This window comes from Chlorocebus sabaeus, chromosome 26 (genome assembly GCF_047675955.1).
Source record: "Chlorocebus sabaeus isolate Y175 chromosome 26, mChlSab1.0.hap1, whole genome shotgun sequence".
Lineage (NCBI taxonomy): Eukaryota > Metazoa > Chordata > Mammalia > Primates > Cercopithecidae > Chlorocebus > Chlorocebus sabaeus.
Window position 1 is genome coordinate 32,228,320 of NC_132929.1, and position 24,584 is coordinate 32,252,903.

The following is a 24,584-nucleotide window of genomic DNA, read 5'->3' on the forward strand; positions in this document are numbered from 1 at the left end:
CTAGGTATTGTGAATATAATGGTGAACAAAAAAATAGTAATGTCTATGCTCAAATGGAGCTTACTTAGGAGCTGGTGTTTTATTTAGTTGGAGATAAAATCAGAAGAAAAATGGGAAGGCTCTAAAAACAGATCATGTTATAGCCACCATCAACTGTACATTATGTGTCAAGAGTTTTCCCATGTATTATTTCATCTGATTCTCGCTATAACCATCAAGGTTGGTATTATTCTTATTTAACACTGAACTAGCTAAAGTAGTTAATAAAATACTAAAGTCCGCAAACTTGAGTTCCTCATCATCTCAGCACTGTGAACTAGGGAGTCTCACTCTGTCACCCAGGCTGGAGTGCAGTGGCGTGATCTCAGCTCACTGTAACCTCCACCTCCTGGGTTCAAGCGATTCACCTGCCTCAGCCCCCTGAGGAGCTGGGACCACAGGTGCATGCTACCACACCCGGCTAATTTTAGTATTTTTAGTAGAGACAGGGTTTCACCATGTTGGTCAGGCTGGTCTTGAACTTCTGACCTTGTAATCAGCCCTCCTCGGCCTCCCAAAGTGCTGGGATTACAGGCATGAGCCACCGCGCCTGGCCTGAGTGCTCTAATTCTTAAATGAAATGTAATTATTATAAATTTTTAAATAAGTTAGGAATCAAGTCCCTAGTTATCAATACTTTATTTTTGGGTATAGGAATAGCTTTTGTCCTCACTGGATCTAACTGTTTAGCATTTGCTATTTGAAGTATTTGAATATACTTGACATAAAGTACATTAAGATTCTAATTTAAAATGCATTTAGACTTGTGTGATTTTTAGCTGAAAGGTGTTTTAAAATATTAAGCCTGTAAAATACTTCAGAGAGCTTAGCCACTGTGTATTTAATTTCTTATAAGAGTTAAGCACTTGGGAGTTTGTTACACCAAGCATTTGAAGTGCTATTTAAAAGAAAATCAATTATGTTAAATGTATAAATGATGTTAAGTTGCCTAAAGTAATTTAAATTATAAAACAGAACTCTTGAAAAAAATTTAGTCTATTGAACTAGAATGCCCCCGTGCCTCTTCTACCAGTAGAAACAATACCCATCCTTTAAAGCCAAGTAGGCCTAATACCTATCCAGATCACTACAAGAACTGTAATCTTTTTCCTCTCTGAAATAACTCTCATTGCACTTATTAAAATTCATAGTTATTTATGTTCAGACCTTAACTTCTACCCAATAAACTCTACTGTACATTCCCTGAAGGTTGGTTCCAGCACTGCTTTATCACTGTTACCTTTACAGGACCTGCTACTTTATGTGCAAGATAGATACAAAAAAAATAGTTACAGTATGAATAGTCCATTTCAATAAGAGTAATTACATTAATTAGTATCATATAGAATTATAAATATGCTAAGCTCCATTCACAGAAATTGAACAGTTTTCAATTTGAGACTACCTAAGTTAAGAAAAAACATCCCAGATCTTTAAAATCACATAGTCCCCATTGAGAAACTAAACACACAACTGAGCTTGACAACAATGAGGTAAAAATTTAATTAAACTCTCATTCTTAGCATGCAATAATACCATATTCACTCTTGTAACTGTTTTTAGTAAAGGTAACATCTAATGTACCTTAATTATTTCCCCAGATTCAGTAAATATTTTAAAAGTAGTACTAATATATTTTAAAAATTGAATGAAATGTTCTCTCCCTGTGAGCTACTAGTCTAACATCACAGATGGGACCTATTTTCCACAAACATCACTTTTCATATATACATCAATTTATTCAAGAAATATTTACTAAGTGCCTACTATGTGCCAGGCATAGACAAAAAAACCAAACCACACACAATGTAGTGAGAGAACACAGGCAATAAGCAAGTAAAATAAAAGTATGTTAGATGATCTAGAGAAAAGTAAAACATAAAAAGGAGATAGGGAATGCTGGGATAAAGCAAAGGGAAGAGGATACAGTTTTAAATTTTGTAGTCAAGGAAAGACTCAATCAATGTAGAGGCCTAAAGGAGACAAAAGAGCTAACCATACAATATCTGGAGAAAAGCAAACTAGGCATAGGAAATAATAAATGCAAAGGTTCTGAGACATACCATCCCCTCTTCTACATTTTCCACTAATCCAAAGCATCAAAATAAGTATTGGCTAAACTTATCTCTACAGATCAGCTTGGTGGAACAAAGACACTGACATTTCAAGGAGCAATGGCAACATAAAATGAACAAAGTCCAAGAAATCACAAGAATATGAAACAATAGTGCTCAGTGGATTCTAAGTGTGTGGTATAACCAAAGATAACTATCAATGCCTTTAGAAAATTTTATCAACAGTTCTTTCTGTATAGTAATAAAATTGTATAATTCTCATTATTTTCAAAAGAAAATATAAGAATTATAAAAATCATATACTGATTTCAAGAATTCCAGTGGTTAAAGGAAATTTACTTCAAAACTAAAAAAGTATTCATTCCTTTACTAGATAGCTTAGCTATCTTTTAAATATTCAAATATTGTTGGAAAGTCTTATTTTTGTTCTCATTTTACAATGCAAAAGCATCAAGGTTTCCTCTGGACACCACCTTTCCACTGAAATAAATTCAGCAAGAGAACAATGGCTAATCACACTTCTGGTCTAAGAATACAATGAACACCACTCTCTAATGTCCAGTATCAATCAATTATATTTTCAAATTAGGCACCTAACATCAGGTTTAAAAAAAGTTATAGCAAACCACAATGAGATACCACTTTATACCCATTAGGGTAACTATAATCAAAAGGAGATAATAAAAAGTGTTGGCAAAGATGTGGAGAAACTGGAACCCTCAAACACTGCCGGTGGGAATGTAAAACAGTGGAGCTACTTTGGAAAACAGTCTGGTAGTTCCTCAAAGGCTCAGCATGGAGTTATCAATAATCCAGCAATTCCAAAAGAGAAATAAAATACATGTCCATACAAAAACATGCACACAAATGTTCACAGTAGTATTATTCATAAGGCCTCAAAATGAAGGCAATATAAATCAAGAAACTATGATATATCTTTACAATGGAATATTATGCAGCAATTTTTAACAACGAAATACTGATACATGCTACAACACAGATCAATCTTGAAAACATTATGCTAAATGAAAGCAGGCAGTCACAGAGGACCATATCATGAATCATTTTTTATATGAAATGCCCAGAATGGGCAAATATTAAACAGACAGAAAGTAGACTAGTTGTTGTTTAAGGATGGGGAGAGCCAGAGAGTAATGGGAATGACCACTAATAGGTACTGGGTTTTAGTACTAAAACTAACTGGTGATTGCTGCAGAACTCTGTGAATATACTAAAACCTATAAACATGTAAATTGTATGGTATGCTAATTCTACCTCAATAAAGCTGTTGTGTTAAAAAAATTTAAGTCATTACAATTTTTCAATAGAAAGAGTAAAAAAAGATCAACTAGTTACCTGAGATTTTCTGAATGCTTCTTAAAAATACAAAATCTTTTGCTTGGACGGTTACTATGAAAGCTGGAGAAACAAAAGAGATTGTAAGAATTTTATTATACAGTAAGTCTTAATTTATATTTCAAGTCCATACTTAAGTTTCTAGTTTTTAATAAAAGATTATAATGTAAGTAACAAAATGGAAGCCCGTTACTTCCATTTAATTCAATATTTTACCTTATATTCCATCTTACCTATTATATTCTAATGACGCTATTTTCCTAGGCATATTCTTAGATGGTTAGCACTGTACCTTACCATGATATTAAAAAAGGAAATACTGAGAATTAGGAAAATGTGAAGAGCATCAAACTAAATATGTAAAGAGCATCAAATTAAATATTTTGATTTACTAAGAGTTGAAAACAATTCTAAATTTTTGTTAATAACATGTGTGCTATAATATGAACAGTTATCAATAATAATTCTTTTTTATTACTCTCCAATCTTAACATGTTTGTGTAGGGGGAGGGAGGTAGGATCCAAATGATCTGGGAAGTAAACAGAACTTGAGCTAAATGCCACTGTTTACCATCTGTAAATTCAAACATTTACAGTGTTCCTTGTAATTACTAGTAGACTTTTTTCCTTCTTCTTTTGAGAGATGGATCTCACTATGTTGCCCAGCTGGAATCAAACTCCTGGGCTCAAGTGATCCTTCTGCCTCAGTCTCCTCCGTAGCCAAAATGACAGAGGCAGGCCACTGAGCCTGGCTTTCTAGTACAGGGTTATTTTTAAAAAATCAAAAAAAAAAAAAAAAAAAAAAAAAAAAGAGGAACTCAAGAGTTAAAACAATGTTTCCTCTCAGCACAGAAAAGAAAACTAACCGAATTTTGTAGCCCATGATAATAGCTTCTATATACCCTTTTAATTCCAGTAAGGAAAGTTTCCTGTACTAGAAAGCCAATATTAGACCAACAGCGTAAACATCACCTCACAGCTTACAGCTGTCCCTCCTCATCACCATTACCCATGTTTCACTTTCCGTGGCTTCTGTTACCCACGTACAGCACAATATGATATTTTAAGAGACAGACTACATTCATATAACTTTTATTACAGTATATTGTTACTATAATTATTATATTATTGTTGTTAATTATGTTACTGTGTGTAATTTATAAAGAAGCCTTTATTATATGTATGTATGTATAGGAAAAAAAGTATAGTACTTTTTTGTAGTAAGTACTTTTTTTGTACTTAATACAAAAAAAGTATATGTATAATTAAGTGTATCTCTATGTATTAAGTACATAGAGCTTAATACTATCCACAGTTTCAGGCTTTCACTGGGGGTCTTGGAATATATACCCCAGCGGATAAGGGGGACTACTGTATTTCAAAATGTAGTCTTCCCAGTGTGGCGATTCCTCAAGGATCTAGAACTAGAAATACTATTTGACCCAGCCATCCCATTACTGGGTATATACCCAAAGGATTATAAATCATGCTGCTATAAAGACACATGCACACGTATGTTTACTGCGGCACTATTCACAATAACAAAGACTTGGAACCAACCCAAATGTCCATCCATGACAGACTGGATTAAGAAAATGTGGCACATATACAGCATGAAATGCTATGCAGCCATAAAAAAGAATGAGTTCGTGTTCTTTATAGGGACATGGATGTAGCTGAAAAAATATATATATATATATATATTGTTTTCCTGCCCATCTATGTGCAGCTTTCCTTCATGCAATCACAGACTCTGTATGTGTCACTAGCTGTAATCCCCAGAAAATATCCTCAGATTTCTAATAGTCATTTCTTTCACCTAGGAGTAATTACTATTAGAGTTTACAAATTTAAGATGGTATCACAAAAACAGTTTTGTTAGAAGAGTACATTGGGAAGTTGGGAAGCCTTGAAATTATATGCAAAAACTTGTATACACAACTATATCTCCTCAGAGAAATAAGTCTAAGATTTTGTTTGATTACTGAAACATTGAACCAAAATAAGTTATTTTTAAATGACATTTAAAAGCTCTTCATTCTTTCTCTTTCAATAAGCAGACTATTTTTGGTTTATTTATCTATTAAATATAAGAGGAGCGAAAATATTACAGTATAGGGTCTTTTGATAGCCTCTACATCTGTCTACAACTTATACCAGATCATAATGTTGATAATTATAAATTTTTAGTTACCTGAATTCTGTTTTAGAGTTTCTCATCTATAAAAAGGGATTTCTACCATCTATTTGATTTATCTCTATTTAATTCCATACTTACAGTTTTGTGTATCATAGGAAGGGAAAAGTGAATTCATAGCTCACAAATAAAAAGAAAAACAAATACCACCCTTCTTCCTATTAGCTCTCCATAAAGGTAACAGCAATACAGAAATAAATCTAAGAAATGTTTTTTATTACAATGTAGTAAAAATACAATGTTAAAACCTAATTTTTAAAAATCCCTTACCTGGTTAGCTGACAGTATATAATTATCAAAACTCATTAAGCAATTCTCTAAAAATAGTTGAATTGTATTGCGTATAAATTACACCTCAAGAAAACTGAGGTCAAAAACCTCCTTTAACCGTATTTTCTTCATAATCTTGATTCCATATAAATAACAACTTTACTTTCTAAGAAACACAAAAGGAACAATTTCCGTAACAATTTTAAGACACTAGACTAGAAACTGATGATACAATAACAAAGCCAAGCTGCCTGCCCTAGGGCTTATGGTTGGTTGGGGGGAGTGTTTGAGGGAGAGAGGTGCCAGCACAGAATGAATGCCCAATAAATATTTGCTAAATCAATGAATACATAGTCATAAATAATTAACACAAGATAAAAATCAATAGTGACACATACAGAGTTTGTGGTTGCATGAAGGAAAGCTGCAGACAAATGAGGTAGAAACCAGCTATACAATTAGGAGTTCACTGCAGTTAGAAGGTTCTTACTGCTTCACTTCCGGGCAAAGCAAAGAGTAACTGGAGATACAGAAGGATTTTCAAGAGAATAAAAGGAGTTGAAGGAGTTGAAAAGTAGTTAGGAATTTGATATGGAAAGGTATTATATTTTCCAGAAAATCTGAACTTCATTCTATCAATGTTAGGAAAGGATTTTAGGCCAAAGAATGACCTGCCCAGATTTGCCTATGGTAAAAGAAAGGAGGAACTGGAAAAAAGAGGGAAAACTGTAGGCAGAAGACCAGTTATGATGCTATCATAATAGTCTAACTAGTCCTATGATTATCATTTAGTGTCAATAAATTTATGTAAAATTTATAATGAAGTCAAGTAGATCTTTTTAAAATTCAGTACTCTGTCTTACCTACTGCATAAGAAACAGATTTTTATACCAGCTTTCTTTTTCCTTGGAAATTTTAAAAATCATCCCTCAAAGCCTAAGTGAAATTTACAGAAAATCTTCCCTTACTTCTTGTTTAAAGATTTCATCTTTACCTCCTTTGTACTTTCATAGTCATTTGTTTATCACATTAAGCTAGGTAAATTTATTTCCCCTTCTAAATTATGAAAATTACAATCAAGGACTCCCCCAATCCTAATAATGACAACTTAGAAATTAATAGCTATCATTTGAATATCTCCTAAGTGCAAATTGTTATTAAGCACTTTAATACAGTTTTTCTAATAATCACAGTAACTTTCTTTTCAAGAAACAATCTGAGAGTCAGATTAAGTAACTTGTTCGAAGTTCCACACATACACAGTGAAGGTTGGATTCAAATCCAGACTTGTTTGATTCTTCACCCCTAGCTTGCCATACTTCTTAGCAAATTTTATTAAATACCTTCCTAGTAGGTACATAATGAAATACATGAACCTGGTTGAAATAAAACTCTGCTACAAAAAAGAGATACTACTTAGGTATGTTAACTTAATTCTCTTTTATGTAAAAAAAAAATGCTTCTTATACATCATTTTGAGGAATAATAGCAGTATTATAGAGTAATTTATGTGCATTTTTACAGATAATTTCTATTACTACCTAAAAGCTATAAGCAAATAAGGTACAATAATTTAAACAACTGAACCTAAAAAATGCTGCTTAAAAAAATTAAAAATTACACATTTAATGATGCTTTTCTTTGAAAGAATCTTACTCCAACAATACTTCAACTGCTTCAAGATTTTTGAACACCTTCTTTTGAGATTTTGTTTAGGACCTTTTATAATTAAAACAAATGATGACTATCATCTGCAGTTTGTAATGTGCTAGGTGGTATGATAAATACAAAGACCCCCTTCTTTTCAAGAAGATAATGCAAACACAAGTAAATACAATAAAAGGCAAAATAGGGCCAGGCGCGGTGGCTCACGCCTATAATCCAAAACTTTGGGAGGCTGAGGCAGGTGGATTACCTGGGTGAGAGATGACAGAGCAAGACTCTGTCTCTAAAAAAAAAAAAAAAAAAAAAAAAGGCAAAATAGATGAATAGTACACAATTATTCAAAGAAAGTAATGGTTGTGGTGATCAGACACTTGAAAAAAGAAGGTAAACTGAGAGGAAAGAACAGGGCATTCTGGGAACTAACAAGGAATACAGAAAAGTCACTGTAGAAAACAAACATGCGGTCTGGCACAGCGGCGGGGGTGGCGGGGGGAATCCCATCTCTACAGAAAAATTATCTGGGCATGGTAGTGCATGCCTGTAAGTCCCACCTACTCGAGATGCTGAGGTGGGAGGATCACCTGAGCCCAGAAGGTTGAGGCTGCAGTGAACTGTGACGGAGCCACGGCACTCCAGCCTGGGTTGGAGTGAGACCCTTTCTCAAAAAAAAAAAGGAAAAAAGAAAGAAAATTAATATGGAAGAAACTATACTCTGTGGAAGATTAACCAACTTACAGGGATGGATTGGGGCAGGTATTTGACCAGAGGGAAAAACACCAATTGAGAGGCTACAGAGTTAGTACGGGATAGGAATTAAAGGTTCTCATGCTTTGGAGAAAATTAGGCTTCTAGATATATAAACCTCAAGCTTCTAACAAGAATCAACACTGCAGAGAAGAGTTTGCCATTCAGTGGGATGCACCTAATGCAATGAGGGAAGCAAGGGTACCAGTGAAGTTGAGAAAAAGACAAAAAGACCTACGAAACCCTAAGAGTGGCAATGGAAGCTTTTAGTTCCATATGACACTAAGAGCTGTGTGTGATGACAATGAACAAAAATTTCTTGTATACTGCCAAATAATTAGAAGAGTATATTTTGAATGTTCCCATCACAAAGAAATGATGGGCATGGTGGCACACACCTATATAGCTACTCAGGAGGGTAACGCAAGAGGATCACTTGAGCCCAGGAGTTTGAGGGTGCAGTGAGCTTTGACTGCACCACCTAGCACTCTGGGGTAACAGAGTGAGACCCCATCTCAAAAAAATAAAAAGAAGAAATGAAGAAATGATAAACCTTGGAAGTGATGATTATTCTGGGTTTATTACACATTGTACTCTTGTAACAAAATATCACATGTACTCCACAAGTATGAGCTAGTCTCTATAAAAATTTTTAAATTAATTAATTTCACATGGCTGTCAGGAAAATTAAACAAATTAAGTTTTAAAAAGTGAGTGACACCAATGTCAAGTACTCTAAAGAAGTCACAGAGGAGTAAGAATGAAAAACAGTGAGTAAATATGGTGATATGTTCATAACAGATAATCTTTAAAAGGGGAATGTTAGTTGGTAGGTGGGGGAAATACTCAAAGGGTAAATGAATCACAATAAAGCTGGTAGCAAACACCTTTTACATATGTTAATAGTAAAAAGGAAGACAAGAAATAAGGAAAGTAAGTAGTTGGGACAAATTGTCCTCTTCCAAAAAATTTTTTAAATACCTGAAAATGTTTGTAAGCAGAAGGAACCATATAGAGAAAAAGAGATGAAGATCCAAATTAACTGAATATGGTCAGTGAACTGGGGGAGAAAGGACAGTTAATGGGGAAATGGGACATGTTAGATTTTTAAGATTAATATCTGATTGAAGGTAACAGGACAAATATGTGGGGTTGAAAGAGTTAATTTTAGGAAAAATAAAAAGGATGACCTACAATTGACTAATTAATAGACCAGGTTAACAACTGAGAAACTAAAATAAAATCTTTAGGGTACTGAAGAAGGATTAAACAAATGTTGAAGGTAAAAATAAAGAGGTCTTTTAAAAGAAAAAATAAGACCTAATCAGAATTAAAGTTTTTGAAATCAGAGCTGATTAAATCAAGGACCGTTTGATAGTTTAGAAGTGAGCACAGAAAAAGTTCAAAAGGGAAGAGGTTCAAATCTTACCTTGGCCTTTATGCCAAGTGAGCATGACTAAAAATGTAAAGGATTCTAGGACAAAAAGCCATAATCAGAACAGATGATCCTGAGAGTGAGGTTGACACAAAATTAGATGGGTGCTACTAGGCTGCAAAAAGGAGTCAAAGCCCTGAACATCATGGGGTAATGGAAATCCAAAAGGAATGCACAGTTTATAGGAAGAGATTTAAATGGTACTGTAGTTTCAAGAAAAAAAAAAAAGACAATATATGAACTTAAAAGTTGATGTGAAATTCTGGCACTAAAAAAGCAAGATACCATGAGGTCAGGCCAGTCATCAAGATGTGGAAAAACTGAGAGAAGTGCTGAAGCCACCAAGAACGGTAGGAGAATCCTCGAAAGCAGTAGTTGATAATGACCAGCAAGTAACAGAGAAGTCATGTGTAATCCGCAAGAAAGTCACTTATAATACATTAATCCTAATTTTAAAAAAATTGAACAAACTTACTTTGAATAAGCAAACTCTCAGATTTATATCTAAACAATTTTTGCCTACTTTAAAAAAAAATACAAACCCATTCTGAAGGAATAAAGTATTCCCCCAGTGAGATCTAAATGAAAGTAACGCAGACTCTGAAGGCTTTTCCTAACATAGTGTAAATGGTAAGTACTCAAATAATCTAAGTTGAATGAATTAATGAAAAAGAATTCCAAAAGTGGCATCATGACTAGAATGGTGCCTCATTTTCACTGAATGGATGCAAGTATAGATGGCCTGACAGATGGATAAAAAGACAGTTGGAATACAGAAAGAGAAACAGACTCCACTGAAAATCTTAAAGTCTCTCAAAGTGACTGCTTTAAAGAGGATGACACTTATGATTTTACAAATATTTATCCAGTTAATATATTTAAAAATTTAAAATTCTGTTGGAAAATAAACACCAATAGGGCAATAAAAACTTTCATGGAAAAACTATTTCCCAGCCAGGTGCAATGGCTCATGCCTGTAATCCCAGCACTTTGGGAGGCCAAGGCGGGCAGATCACTTGAGGTCAGGAGCTTGAGACCAGCCTAGCCAACATGGTGAAACCCTGTCTCTACTAAAAATCCAAAAATTAGCCAGGCATGGTGGCACACACCTGTTGTCCCAGCTACTCAGGAGGCTGAGGCAGGAGAAGTGTTTGAACCCGGGAGGCGGAGGTTTCAGTGAGCTGAGATGATGCCACTGTATTCCAGCCTGGGCAACAGAGCGAGACTCCATCTCAAAAAAGTGAAAAAGAAAAACTATTTCTCTAACAAACCTATTCCAATTTCATTAGCTTAATTTTTTCTTACAATTTTAGTCCCATAATTTCTAGTTACTATGTTGAGAAATAGGACCAGGTAATACCCTAAAAGTTCCTTACTGTTAGATCCTTTCAACTTCTTGAAGAGGAGCTTCTAATAGGCTCCTTGGCTTCTAATAGGATAACTTTGTTTTCAAAACAGAAACTTGCTGAACTATAATTTTCATTGGTAATTTACACATTTAATTCATCTTACCTCATCATATGATTTACATAGGCTTTGCTACAGCTAGTGTTGTATCTGCAAAAACTACAGTGGACGTACGTAGGAAAGTGGTTTGCAAAATCTTTTATTTCGGAACAACACTCAATGCACTTGTGAATGCCCCGACGATACCTTAGGGAGACATAAAAAAATGATAAAAATATATTTTAAAACAAAAATAATAAGAGCCTTATTAATGTTCTGTTAACTAAAGTACAAGTTTTTATACTTAAGTTTAAATTATATTGTATATCAGGAATAAAAGATTACCTTAAATTCCTCAATGCTGTATTGACTTTACTTTTTTTATTGCTACTAGCCAATGTGCTTTGTTTCTTTTGCATATTAGAGATTTTTGGTTTGTATTTAGATTTACTTCCATTAGGCTTACTTGTATTAGGTTTACTTGCGTTGGATTTGATTGTATTAGGTTTACTTGTATTAAATTTTGCAGGATTTTTAGCAGTTATATTTTTAGTCCTTGGAGGTGACAGCTGAAGGGTAGAAGCAGTTGCACTAATGGAAGGTGTAGGTGAAGCTCCTGATTGCAGAGGTCCAACTGAAGCTCGAATAGTAACCTACAAAAATAAAGAGAAGATTTGCTTTAAAAGATTAATCATTACATAATATTAAAATATCATGGTACCAAAAATAGTTAAAAATCAAGAATTTTGAAAAAAGCACATATAAACTATAATCAGGTAAGTCTCCCATTTATTCTAGATGTCCAAACCATTAAATGATATTAAACTTGATATTAAGTTGTAATATTACATCTTGTATTGCTATCAGTTATATGTTAACACAGTTATCAGTGAATAATTAGGAGTTAATACAAATTATATGAATATACAAAGAGCACATTCCATAGCTAGTTTTATGCCCTGACTTAACTTTAAGAAATTCACAAACATAGAGCTCAAAATTTAAATCACAAGCCTGAAAAATAATTCTAGAAAGGCCTAAATTACCCTTTAACAACTATAAAAGAAACAGATCTACAGTAAACATGATGTCCTCTTTCCAGGGGCTCAGTGCCCAAGATTTATGCTTACAAATGTTATAGGAGGAGTTACATCAAGTTATTATACTGCATAGAGGGCTAAATAATATTTAGAATTTTCTTAAAGTAAACTAACACAAAGTTCATCATTTAGTATTCAGAATGAGAAAACATTTAATTTTATCTGTTGGTTGACAATGAAAAACAGTGCCTACCAACATTCTGGTTAATCATTTGACTATACCCTCCTGTATTTGAGGAACAGTCAATAAGGAAGTCCTATGACATACATGTGCTTGGGTAACATACAATAGCACTGGACCAGGAATCAAAAGGCCTTCCTAGCCACGTGACCTTGAACAAGGAACTTATCCTCTCTATGCTTCTTCACATCTATAACATGGGGTAATACATGCCTTATTAACCTCCGTGGATTGTGGTATGAATTAGACAATAAAATGTATGAAAAAGTACACTGAAAGTCTAATTCTAAGGTGCTATAAAAACATTTAGTATCATTATCATTAATATTATTATTATTAATAAGGGAAAAAATGAGAGAGGACTGCACTGCTTACATTAGTGTTCTGCATGTCTAGTCCCAACATGGAATGAATGGATTGCAGGGAAGGATGCTGGATAGCTTCTCTTGCTATCATGTCTTCAGAGCATGGCTTTATATTGTTTTAGTTAATTCAAATAACAGACATACCCACATTCAAAGGTAAGTACCCAAAGCCAAAAATAAATGTTTTGGGGATTATTCACTTTGGATTATCCATGCCTCTGTTTCCCTCCACTGGAGCAAATATTCAAGAGCTGACTGTATATAAAGAAGTCAGAGAAAACAGATGTATATAAGGCAAAAAGGGAAAAGTAAATTACAATCATCAGTATGCAGTCAGACATGTGTTTGCTCACTTAAAACACAATGCTATCCAGCAGAACTTGCTTCTCAAAGTAAACTCAGTAATAACAACTGCAACAAACATCTGAGAACCTATGGCACTCTAGGCACTATACCAGATGCTGGGGACACAAAGATAAATAAAACATGATTCCTGATCTCAAGCATCTTATAGTTTAGCAACGAAAGTCAACATATACTTTCAACTGAAAGCTCAAAAAAAGCCTATAGAATATTGAAACAACCCACTGACCCAGGAAAAGTTAACTGAGTTGTACTTTTTAGAAAGGACTACTACTATAACCCAACAGCTATCACTGAACTCAAAACAATGGTTAGAAGTTTTTCCTTCTACGCATAAAATTAAACCCTAAAATTAAAGTCTGAGCAAAAATCTGAAGTCATTTAAAAATATATTCAATAGATAAAGCTGGGCAGGAGTTAATTTCTATTATCATACAAAATGTTAAAATACAATATATTTTAACTCACTTTTGTTCCAGGAGGCAACCCTTCTAGTTGTTTAGGTTTTATAAATGTTCGATGGTGTTGAGTCTTATGATCCATTTTCTCCTTGCATGTCAAAAACTGCAGCCTGCATTTTGTACAACGATGTATTCCTTTTTTCTGTTTAGAAAAGAAAACAGAAAAAGGGGGGAAAATAATTTCAACAACTACAAATCCTGTGTCCTGAAACTGCTCTGGCTTAATTTTAATGATACCTAAATAATGTAAAAACTTGCAGTTTAACATCTCCTATCATAAATAATATCAAAATGCCTCATTTTTTAAAAGTCATTACATTAGTATTTGGGTTTCAAAAGTGTTTGCTACTATGTAGGAACTGTACATGAAAGTTCTATCAATAGGTTCTAATAAAACTTCTATTAAGTGTGGTGAGAAATCTCAATTATAAACTTGAAGTAAATACATGATACTGTGAAAATGAGATGTACTACGTTTTTATCCTAGAAAAAGTAAATTATTTCTAATTTTTGCTATTTCTAGTTGGTTGAAAAGTTGGTAAAATAAATAAACTCTCTAAAACCAAATAAATCTAAACAGACATTTCAAAGAAGTTTATAGAAATGGTTATATAAACCAATGCTGTCCAATAATATCTCCTATGATAAAGAAATATTCTAGAGCTGTACTGTCAAACACAGTAGCCACTAGCCACATGTGGTTATTGAGCACCTGAAATGTAGCTACTGTGACTAAGGAAGTACATTTTTAATACTGTTTAATTTTAATTAATTTAAATCTAAAAAGCCATATGTGGCTAGTAGCTACTACATTAGACAATGTGGATGAAGAGGCATAAAACAGAACAACTGAACTTACTGATTGAGAACCCCTTGACTGAGTCCCTCCTCAAACCCAGTCCTGTCATTATTCTACAGATGGGAAATGGGACCCAAAAAAATTCTAAGGCATTTCCCCATAGCTAGTTAGTGACATTAGCAGACCCCTGATCCAGTATTCCTTCTATTACAGATTATCAACTGCAACTTTTACCCTCATTAATATATTTTATATATATTTTTTATATATATATATTTTATATATATATATGATGGATTTAGAGAAATCACTCCTTTGTAGTTATATGTAGTTTTACATATATATACACATATATACACACGCACATAATTATACAACATATAAAGGAATGCCTTCTCTAAAGCTGTATCTCTGCCAGATACATCACCATGTCCATTAAATACAACTGTTTGTTTGTTTATTTATTTATTTATTTAACTTTTAAGCTCAGGGAACATGTGCAGGATGTACAGGTTTGTTACACAGGTTTGATACACAGGTAAACGTGTAACCTGGAGGCTTTTTGTATAATTTCATCATCCAGGTATTCATTAGTTATTTTTCCTGATTCTCTCTCTCCTCCCACCCTCTGCCCTCTGGTAGGCCAAAGTATGTGTTGTTCCCCTCTATGTGTCTTGTGTTCTCATCATTTAGCTCCCACTTATAAATGAGAAAACGTGGTATTTGTTTTTCTGTTCCTGCATTAGTTTGCTAAGGATAATGGCCTCCAGCTCCATCCATGTCCCTGCAAAGGACATGATCTCATTCCTTTTTATGGCTGCACAGTAGTCCATGGTGTATATGTGCCACATTTTTTCATCCAGTCCACCATTGATGGGCATATAGATTGCATGTCTTTGCTATTGTGAATAGTGCTAAAAAGAACATATGTGTGCATATGTCTTAACAGAACGATTTATATTCTTTTGGGTATATATGCAGTAATGGGATTGCTGGGTGGAATGGTATTTCTGTCTCTAGGTCTTCAAGGAGTCACCACACTATCTTCCACAATGGTTAATTTACACTCCCAGCAACAGTATAAAAGCACTCCTTTTCTCCACAACCTTGCCAGCATCTATTACGTTTTGATCTTTTAACGATAGCCATTCTGACGGGTGTGAGATGGTATCTGAGTGTCTGTTCATATCCTTTGCCCACTTTCTAATGGGGTTGGTTTCTTTCTTGTAAATCTGTTTAAGTTCCTTACAGATGCTAGATATTAGACCTTTGTCAGATGCATAGTTTGCAAAAATGTTCTCCCATTCTGTAAGCTGTCTGCTTACTTTTGCTGTGCACAAGCTCTTTAATTAGATCCCATTTGTCAATTTTTGCTTTTGTTGCAATTGCTTTTGGCATCTTCATCATGAAATCTTTGTCCATGCCTATGTCCTGAATGGTATTGCCTAGGTTTCTTCTAGGGTTTTTAGAGTTTTAGGTTTTACATTTAAGTCTTTAATCCATCTTGGGTTAATTTTGGTATATGATGTAAGGAAAGGGTCCAGTTTCAATTTTCTGCCTATGGCCAGCCAGTTTTCCAAGGACCATTTATTGAATAGGGAATCATTGCTTGTGTTTGTCAGGTTTGTTGAAGATCAGATGGTTGTAGGTGTGTGGTTTTATTTCTGGGTTTGCTATTCTATTCCACTGTTCTATGGGTCTGTTCTTATACCGGTACCAAGCTGTTTTGGTTACTACAGCCCTGTAGTATAGCTTGAAATCAGGTAATGTGATGCCTCCAGCTTTGTTCTTTTTGCTTAGGATTGCCTTGGCTATTTGGGCTATTTTTGGTTCCATATGAATTTTGAAATGGTTTTTCCTAGTTCTGTGAAGCATGTCCATGGTAGTTTAATGGGAATAGCACTGAATCTATAAATTACTTTGGGCAGTATGGCCATTTTCATGATATTGATTCTTCCTATGCATGAGCATGGAATGTTTTTCCATTTGTTTGTGTCATCTCTGATTTCTTTGAGCAGTGACTTGTATAATAATGGTCATGGCAGGGATCATTCCCTTCCCTTGTCAACTGTATTCCTAGGTATTTCATTCTTTTTCTGGCAATTGTGAATGGGAGTTCATTCATGATTTGGCTCTTGGCTTGCCTGTTATTGGTATATAGAAAAGCTAGTGATTTTTGCACTTGATTTTGTATCTTGGGATTTGCTGAAGTTGCTTATCAGCTTAAGAAGCTTTTGGGCTGAGATGATGGGGTTTTCCAGATATAGGATCATGTCATTAGCAAACAAAGATAGTTTGACTTCCTCTCTTCCTATTTGAATATGCATTATTTCTTTCTCTTGCCTGACTGCCCTGGTCAGAACTTCCAATACTATGTTGAATAGGAGTGGTGAGAGAGGGCATCCTTGTCTTGTGCTGGTTTTCAAGGGGAATGCTTCTAGCTTTTGCCCATTCAGTATGCTATTGACTGTGAGTTTGTTATATATGGCTTTTATTGTTTTGAGGTATGTTCCTTCAACACCTAGTTTATTGAGAGTTTTTAACATGAAGAGACACTGAATTTTATCGAAAGCCTTTTCTGCATCTATTGAGATAGTCATGCGGTTTTTGTCTTTAGTTCTGTTTGTGATGAGTCACATTTATTGATTTGCATATGTTGAACCAACCTTCCATCCTAGGGATAAAGCCTACTTGATCATGGTGGATAAACTTTTTGATGTGCTGCTGGATTCAGTTTGCCAGTATTTTGGTGAAGATTTTTACGTCGAGGTTCATCAAGGATATTGGCCTGAAGTTTTGTGTGTGTGGTTTTGTTTGTTTGTTTGTTTGTTTTTTTGCACAACCAATTATTTATAAAAATCAAATGAAGTAATATATAGGCAAGTACCTAGCACAGTTACCGGCATATAGCAAGCACTTCATAAATGAAAGTTCTTTATAAAATTCAAAGCAATATATAAATATGTGTTACAATTCTATTAATAGCTGCATCTTAAGACTTTTTTTTTTTTTTTTTTAACACAAGGTCTCACTCTCTCAGCCAGGCTGGAATGCAGTGGTGCAGTCTTGGCTCACTACAGCCTCAACCTCCTGGGCTCTTAAGACTATTTGACAAGTGTGATACACCGGATTACATTATAGGTACAGGCAATTTAAACAAATTTGCTTATATGTGCTCAAGGAAGAAGAGAAAGTCCAAGAAATAGATAGCAAAACAATAGAGCAGTTAAAAAGTTCACTACAGTTGCGTTCCCAGAAATCTTTTCTCTATCTATAACCACTCAGTAGGTTACATCATCCAGTGTCATGGTTTTTAAATACCATCTATGCAACTGCCTACTTAACATTACTGCTTGATGTCTAATATGCTTCCCAAATCAACCTGAACCAAATTGAACTCAACATTTCCTTCCTTTATCCCTGTCCCCTTCCTCCAAAAAAATCTGTTCCTTATTCAGTCTTCCTCATATCTCAGTATATTAAAATTCCATTCTTGCAACTGCTCAAGACAAAAAATTTAATCTCTTTCTCTTACATCCATTGTCAAACACATTAGTAAAACCTGTCAGCTCTACCTTCAAAACCATTCATAATCTTTCCACTTCTCATTACCTCATTCAACCATTGCTACCATACTGGCCCAAGCCACTTACCTGGACTGCTGTAAAAACTTTCTATCTTCTCCCCCTAATATCCTTTATTCCTTATGGACTTTTCTTTCCGTAGCTGCCAGTAATAAAAACATGGCATATCTTTTACATGCTTAAAAATGTCTAGTGGCTTTCCAAAGTCTTGGCTGTGGCTTACAAAGCTCCACATGAATTGGTCTGCATTCTATTGCTATAACCTCATCTCCTATTATTCTTCCTCCTATTAATTTACTCTACTCCAGCCACACTGGCCTCCTTGCTATTCTTTGAGCATCCTAGGTATATACTCACCTCAACCCTATATAACGTTACCTTTCCCAGGTAATTCACAGGGCTTACTCCTTTATATCTTTCAGAGAGGGCCATGTTTGAACAGCGTTTATACAACACCTTTTTTTGACCTCTACTCTACTCCTACCACCTCCCCAATCTTTAGCACTCCTCATCTTCCACATTTTCGTCCCACAGTACTTGCTGCCAGCATATACATTCTAACACACACATACACAAATGCATTATCTTTCTCTACTATAATGTAAATTCCAGAGGGCACAAACTTGCTTTTGTTCACTGCTATATGATACCTAAAGCAACCCCTGGCACATACGAAGGCACTCAGTAAATATTTCTTAAATGAATAGTGAGGCAGAAAGAAAGAGACTAACAGAGAAAATGCATGAGTAGCATGTACAATTTAGTTCAAAATATCTGCCTTTTCATTCAATGAATATTTGTCCAGAGTCCTGAGGTAGAATACATTAAACTACTAGTCCCTCAGTTGGACTCACGCCTTTACAACTTTTTTATGCATGCATGCATTTCAGTGCACTAAGGGTGATGAAGATAGAGTACTTTTTTTATAACACTATGTTCAACAAAAGAAACAGTGATCTATTCCAAGCATTAAGAAATAAATATCTGTATTAAATTCTTTTATAAGTACACTATATTGTTTGGGATACTTGAGAGATTTATAAGTAATTCTTACTATATGTAATTCCTATCTTTAGACCTAATGCCAATGTGAAATCCAACTCTGGTAGAGCAGTAAAAGCTTGGATGCTGAAGTCAAATTTTGACTCTGGCTTTATTAGACAATGTGACATTAGGCAAGTGACTTTCTCTAAAGCTCTGTCTCCTCATCTATAAAACTGAAATAATAATATACATCTAGTGGTTGAGAGGATTAAACAAGAAAATCCATGTAAAGTACCAGCTGCTCCCATAAGGTAAGTAATTAGTGTATGTTAACTGCTTGTTTTATTAAAGCTCTAATGAGAGTATTTAACACATCTGGAATTGCTATCAATATTTCTTAAAAGTCACACAGACTGGGTTATTAACTCTAAAATCACTAAAGACGTAGTAAGATAATCTTTAAAAAAAACTTACAACTGAGTTCTTCAAAGACAATAAAATGAGGCATGAAGTCAACTACTCTGATTGTCTAATACTTCCGTAATAATGTCATCTCAACTACAAGTTTAAAATCCCACTCAGCTATGGTTTTCCAGCCTTGTAAATAATTACACAAATTGTAAATACCTTCAAGGATGCCTGATGACCGTTCTTATTAATAGACTGCCCCCTCTTTACTGCTGGCTATCTACCTCCCAGGCACTCCAAACAAAAAAGAAAATTGGCAGCCATGGCAAGTTAAAACATACAACTCAGGGCGTAACAACTTGCTTATAAATCCCACAGCCCACATAGTGGGTCCCCAAATCTCTACCATAGTTATTATTCTTCCCACATCTCGATTTCACTCTATAGTCTGGCAAAGCACCTGGGAAATATCATGTTTAAAAGCCTCATCATGAACTAGAGCTACTGCTTTATACCTCATTCTCCCTTTCAAAATTAAAGTCCAAAGATGAAATACAGGGTATCAAGAATAGTGTTTCCCAAACTCTGTTCATCAAAAAATATTAATAGATACTACGCAAAAAAAGAAGTCAATGGTCAAATAAGTTTGGGGAATGACACATACTATATCCTTTCTTGGAGATTTACAGTGTCCACTGGCATATTAAAAGCTCTGAGAAGTCCTGTTTTTAAAAAAAATGAAACTGCTTGATTTTAGAAATCCAGGCATTTAATAAATGTATTGACCAGTGACGATTTGGGGGAAAATATCTATTAACACCTGATGGAATACTGTTGGAGAAACCCTAGAAAAGATCTTGCCAGTAACTCTCAAGGATGTGTGGCATCCCAGTCACAACACAGATGATCCCAAATTGATCTGGAAATTCTACTTTCATGATCTTCTCCAATTAAAAACAGCAAGTCAATTTCATGATTAACTAACAACTGAAAATGACAGCAAAGTGAGCACCAATGCTGAATAAATTGGCATGTCAATTTTATCAATAATAAGAGAATGCATTGAGCTTTGTAGTGAGTTGGCAAAATTTGATTACATGATCAGATTCAGTAAATCCATTGGCTTCTAATTTTGGCAAAGGCACTGTTGTTCTTTCAAGCACTCAAGAACAAGACTAGTGCTGCATCAAAATTTTTAGCCCAAATAAAAGATGATTTAATTGCTTCAGGAAAAGAGCCAGTAAGCATAATATCAGAATTCAAGGGAGGGGTACAAGCACTAATATTGAGTTCCAAAATTATATAGCAAAACTGGTGGAAGCCATCCAGGGAACAAGTGATGATCTAAATATGGTTCTCTGCCAGAGTTCATACATTGATCAGTAAGTGTCATTACTATTCCCATGGTCACACAACTATAAAAGACAACTCCAGGTCAATGACAACATGTCTTCTCATAATGATAAGAGGTTAGAAAGTGGAAATAAAGTTTGAAGAGCAAAAGGAAAAATATGATTATAAATCCTCAATCTTTTCTTCCTCAGTTCAAACTCATTTTTCCCCTTGTCCTGATAACTCCCTTCAAAATCATTCTCATATCTACCTTTAGACCCTGAAATATTCAATCTTTTGGATATTCCACTCACTTTTTCTATTTTCTCTCAATCCTAGGCTTCCTATTCCTAGCTATCTTTCAGAATTTTCATAATTTATGACCCACACCATCACCAGAAAGGAAGTAAGGAAAAGAAGTGGAAGTTACACAAGCAATTCAACATGAAGTATAAATTAATAGTGTCATTTGGAACAACTCTGCTTTTCTTGAAGAACAAATCTAAAGATTCTCCAAGTCATAATCAGTTTTTTCACTAAGACAACATAAACAAATAAGAACTGGTAAATCTCACCTGATGCTTCATATAATGATGCATATATGGTGTTGCAATTTTAATAACTTTGAGGCAAAACGGGCATAGCAAGTTCTTCGTGTTTTCATGGGATGTTCTAAAATGAGTTTCTACATCACAAAATGATGATGATCTATAATTACAAACCTAAAAACAGAAAGAAGGCTTAGTTTAACTTGAAAATTTGTAACTGATATGCAATTACAAAGTAACAACGATGGATAATTTGTCAGGAGAACATTATATGCTACTAATCTAGCTCTGATGCCTTTGCAACCAAGAATCTCACTCAGGCAACACCAAAAGACCATCTTTGAGACATTAAATGTAGCTTTCAAAGTAAAGGGATACATCTCAAAACACAACTAGATCTCCTTCTCTTTATCAAATCTTTTTGTCTGTCACCTTCTGTCTTGACTTGAAGTTTCAAGCTTTGGCACCTCTTGCCCTATAAAATGTTTTTCTGCTACATGAAACAGCATTCTCCTTTGGATTGTTAACCTCCAGGTTTATGGCAATGGCAATTTATCTTTTCCTTGCTTTCTTCTTCCTTCAAATTCTTCTTTGGAAAAATACTTCTGCCAAAGCATTTGGTAGGGTTCTTTGTATCTAACAGCACTTTGTATTTTCCTTGTATGCCTACATTCTTCCCTATATAGCACAGTAAGCCCATATGTTTGTTTTTCTACATACAACAGGGCTCATCCTTGTCCAGCACAGAGATAAGCAAACAAAAGCCTGTGGACCAAACCCAGCTTGCTGCCTACCCCTCATATAATGTATAAGTTATGCCAAGTTATGCATCAGTTTGCTGACCGCTGGTCTAATAGGCTTAAATTTTATAACCGAAACAACAAACAAACCAAACATGTAAGAAAACAATAAAATGTATGTGTACCTGGCAGACATATGGCATTTCACCAGGTTTATGATTGTCCTTCATGTGTTGTAAAAGAACATGTTCTGTTTCAAATGACAATTCACAGATTTTACAAATAGCTAAATGTGGGAGAAAAACAGTATTACAATATTTAAGATATTAATATAAAAATTCATTTTATACATATATACCAACAACAATAACAGTAGCAGTACAGACAGTTGTGAACAGTTAAATAGCTTGTTAACAATGTGCAAAGAATAGTTCTAAGCACTCACATCACCTCACCTACATTAACTCAACTTCTATTAACAACCCTATAAAGAAGGTATTTCTATTATCTGCATTAGTCAAGTATTAAGTAACTTGGCTAAAATCTTGTAGCTATATTAAGAGGCAGATCTGGGATTTAAAACCAAGCTATCTTGCTCCAACATCTGTAATTTTCTTTTCTTTTCTTTTTTTTTTTTTGGAGACAGTGTCTTGCTCTGTCACTCAGGCTGGAGTGCAATGGCGCAATCTCGGCTCACTGCAACCTCCGTTTCCCAGGTTCAAGTGATTCTCCTGCCTCAGCTTCTCAAATAGCTGGGATTACAGGCATGCAGCACCACCATGCCTGGCTAATTTTTGTATTTTTAGTAGAGACGGGGTTTTGCCATGTTGGCTAGGCTGGTCTCGAACTCCTGGCCTCAAGTGATCTGCCCACATTGGCCTTCCAGAGTGCTGGGATTACAGGCATGAGCCACTGCACCCGACCTGTGATTTTTAACTACAACTGTAGTTCCCTTTCCTATTAAAGTTTAAATGAAGAGCACTTATTTCATATTTTAAAACTATGATACTAGGCTCCTAATTTAGTCCCCAGCATATAATGCATAGGTTATGTCAAAGAAATTACCATACTGAATCATTTGTAAGAGGCATTTTAATATTAATAACTAATTTTATTTAAAAGTTTATCACAGTTAAAACTTGGCCCTTCAATTGTGCCCTCAAATTCCAAAGTCTATTTCTTATTCTCATTTTTCTAACAGAATTCTTAAGGTTTTCTCACAATTTATATTGTTGAAATCAATAATATGGAATATTTAAACGTTTTGGTAACTTACTAGAAAATTCATGGGGGGTATGTGTACTTTCAATGTGGCACTGCAACTGAAATGGTGTGGGAAACTGACGGTAGCAGTGCTGGCAGGTGGTATGGTTTTCCCAGCTCTCACTGCTCTGCTTCTCAAGTTCCAAATGGTGTTTCATGTGGTTCATAAACCTATAAATGGTTGTCAACAGGTGCAAAACTTGAGATTTAAAAACAAAAAGGATATCTCACAAACAATAATCTGAACCTAAATCTTAAAAATACAGATGTTAAACTCTCAAAAGTCTTAAAGTTGTCTAGGAAAGTATGCACTTTTAAATAATCACTTTCTTTAAGTGGCTAAGTAAACATCTTTTTAATCTTTGCTTTAAAATAATTCATTCATGTAATTTATCTGAAAGATCACCAATTTGATATAACTCTTAATCATTTCAGATTATTTTAAAAATTTTTTTAGATAAAAGAGCAGGTTCCTGATCCATACTTGAAATCCTATTTACATTTTAAAATGAAATACTAAAAGAAAGGAAACCCTATCACCAAAGGCAGCTACAGAGTCAGGAGGAAATCTTTTAAGGCCTTGAAAATATGCAGTAGATTCCAGCTGCTTAAATGACAAATTACTGGTATTTTTACTTGTATCTTGGTTTCTAAATACATGTAATAGCAGTTTTAATGCCTACAATTACAAGAACCTTTTGTTTTATTTAATGATACTGGTTTACTGTTAGCACGGACTGTTCATCTTAACTTGCAGACAGTGCCCTTTGTAGGCAACATACATTTTTCAGTTTTACATACCGCTACTTCAGCTTCCTTAAAAGGCTTCTTATGAGCAAGAACTACGGCCTTCAATGGCAGAAGGTGCAATACAAATGGCAATATATTTAAAAGAGCTTACTAAAGCTTTTTGCTGAATTTGAGAGTAAAGTTATTCAATAAAAACAATAATTTTTAGACTAGGTTAACTGTTAATAATTATTCACTTTGAATCCCTAAAAGAAATTATCTTGAAACTAAGTGAAAATGTCATCAATCTGGATAGCAATCATCATGAAGGTTATAATATACACGTCTTTTCACAAATTTACAGCACTACTTCTCTTTAGAATGGGCTATGGTACACCTTGAAATATCTTTTGCTCCTTTGGTTTTAAAAGGATGCTTACAAATGCTTACAGAAAATCCTGGTATTGGTTAAATATTTACATATAGAGTAAAGATAATGA

The 24,584-nt window shown here is 34.5% G+C and overlaps 1 protein-coding gene across 7 annotated transcripts in view; it reads right to left on the bottom strand.

The window, feature by feature from the left end:
* Nucleotides 1–24,584, bottom strand: part of ZNF280D (zinc finger protein 280D) — a 97,614-nt gene that overhangs the window by 24,998 nt on the left and 48,032 nt on the right. For all 7 annotated transcript variants that reach the window (XM_073012189.1, XM_008016485.3, XM_008016488.3 and 4 more), the window contains 7 exons: nucleotides 23,369–23,526; nucleotides 22,278–22,378; nucleotides 21,380–21,526; nucleotides 13,705–13,839; nucleotides 11,573–11,880; nucleotides 11,294–11,434; nucleotides 3,471–3,533 (listed from right to left, as the gene is read on the bottom strand). In XM_073012189.1, the coding sequence (XP_072868290.1) occupies nucleotides 3,471–3,533; nucleotides 11,294–11,434; nucleotides 11,573–11,880; nucleotides 13,705–13,839; nucleotides 21,380–21,526; nucleotides 22,278–22,378; nucleotides 23,369–23,526 (1,053 nt within the window). The remainder of the gene's footprint in view (nucleotides 1–3,470; nucleotides 3,534–11,293; nucleotides 11,435–11,572; nucleotides 11,881–13,704; nucleotides 13,840–21,379; nucleotides 21,527–22,277; nucleotides 22,379–23,368; nucleotides 23,527–24,584) is intronic.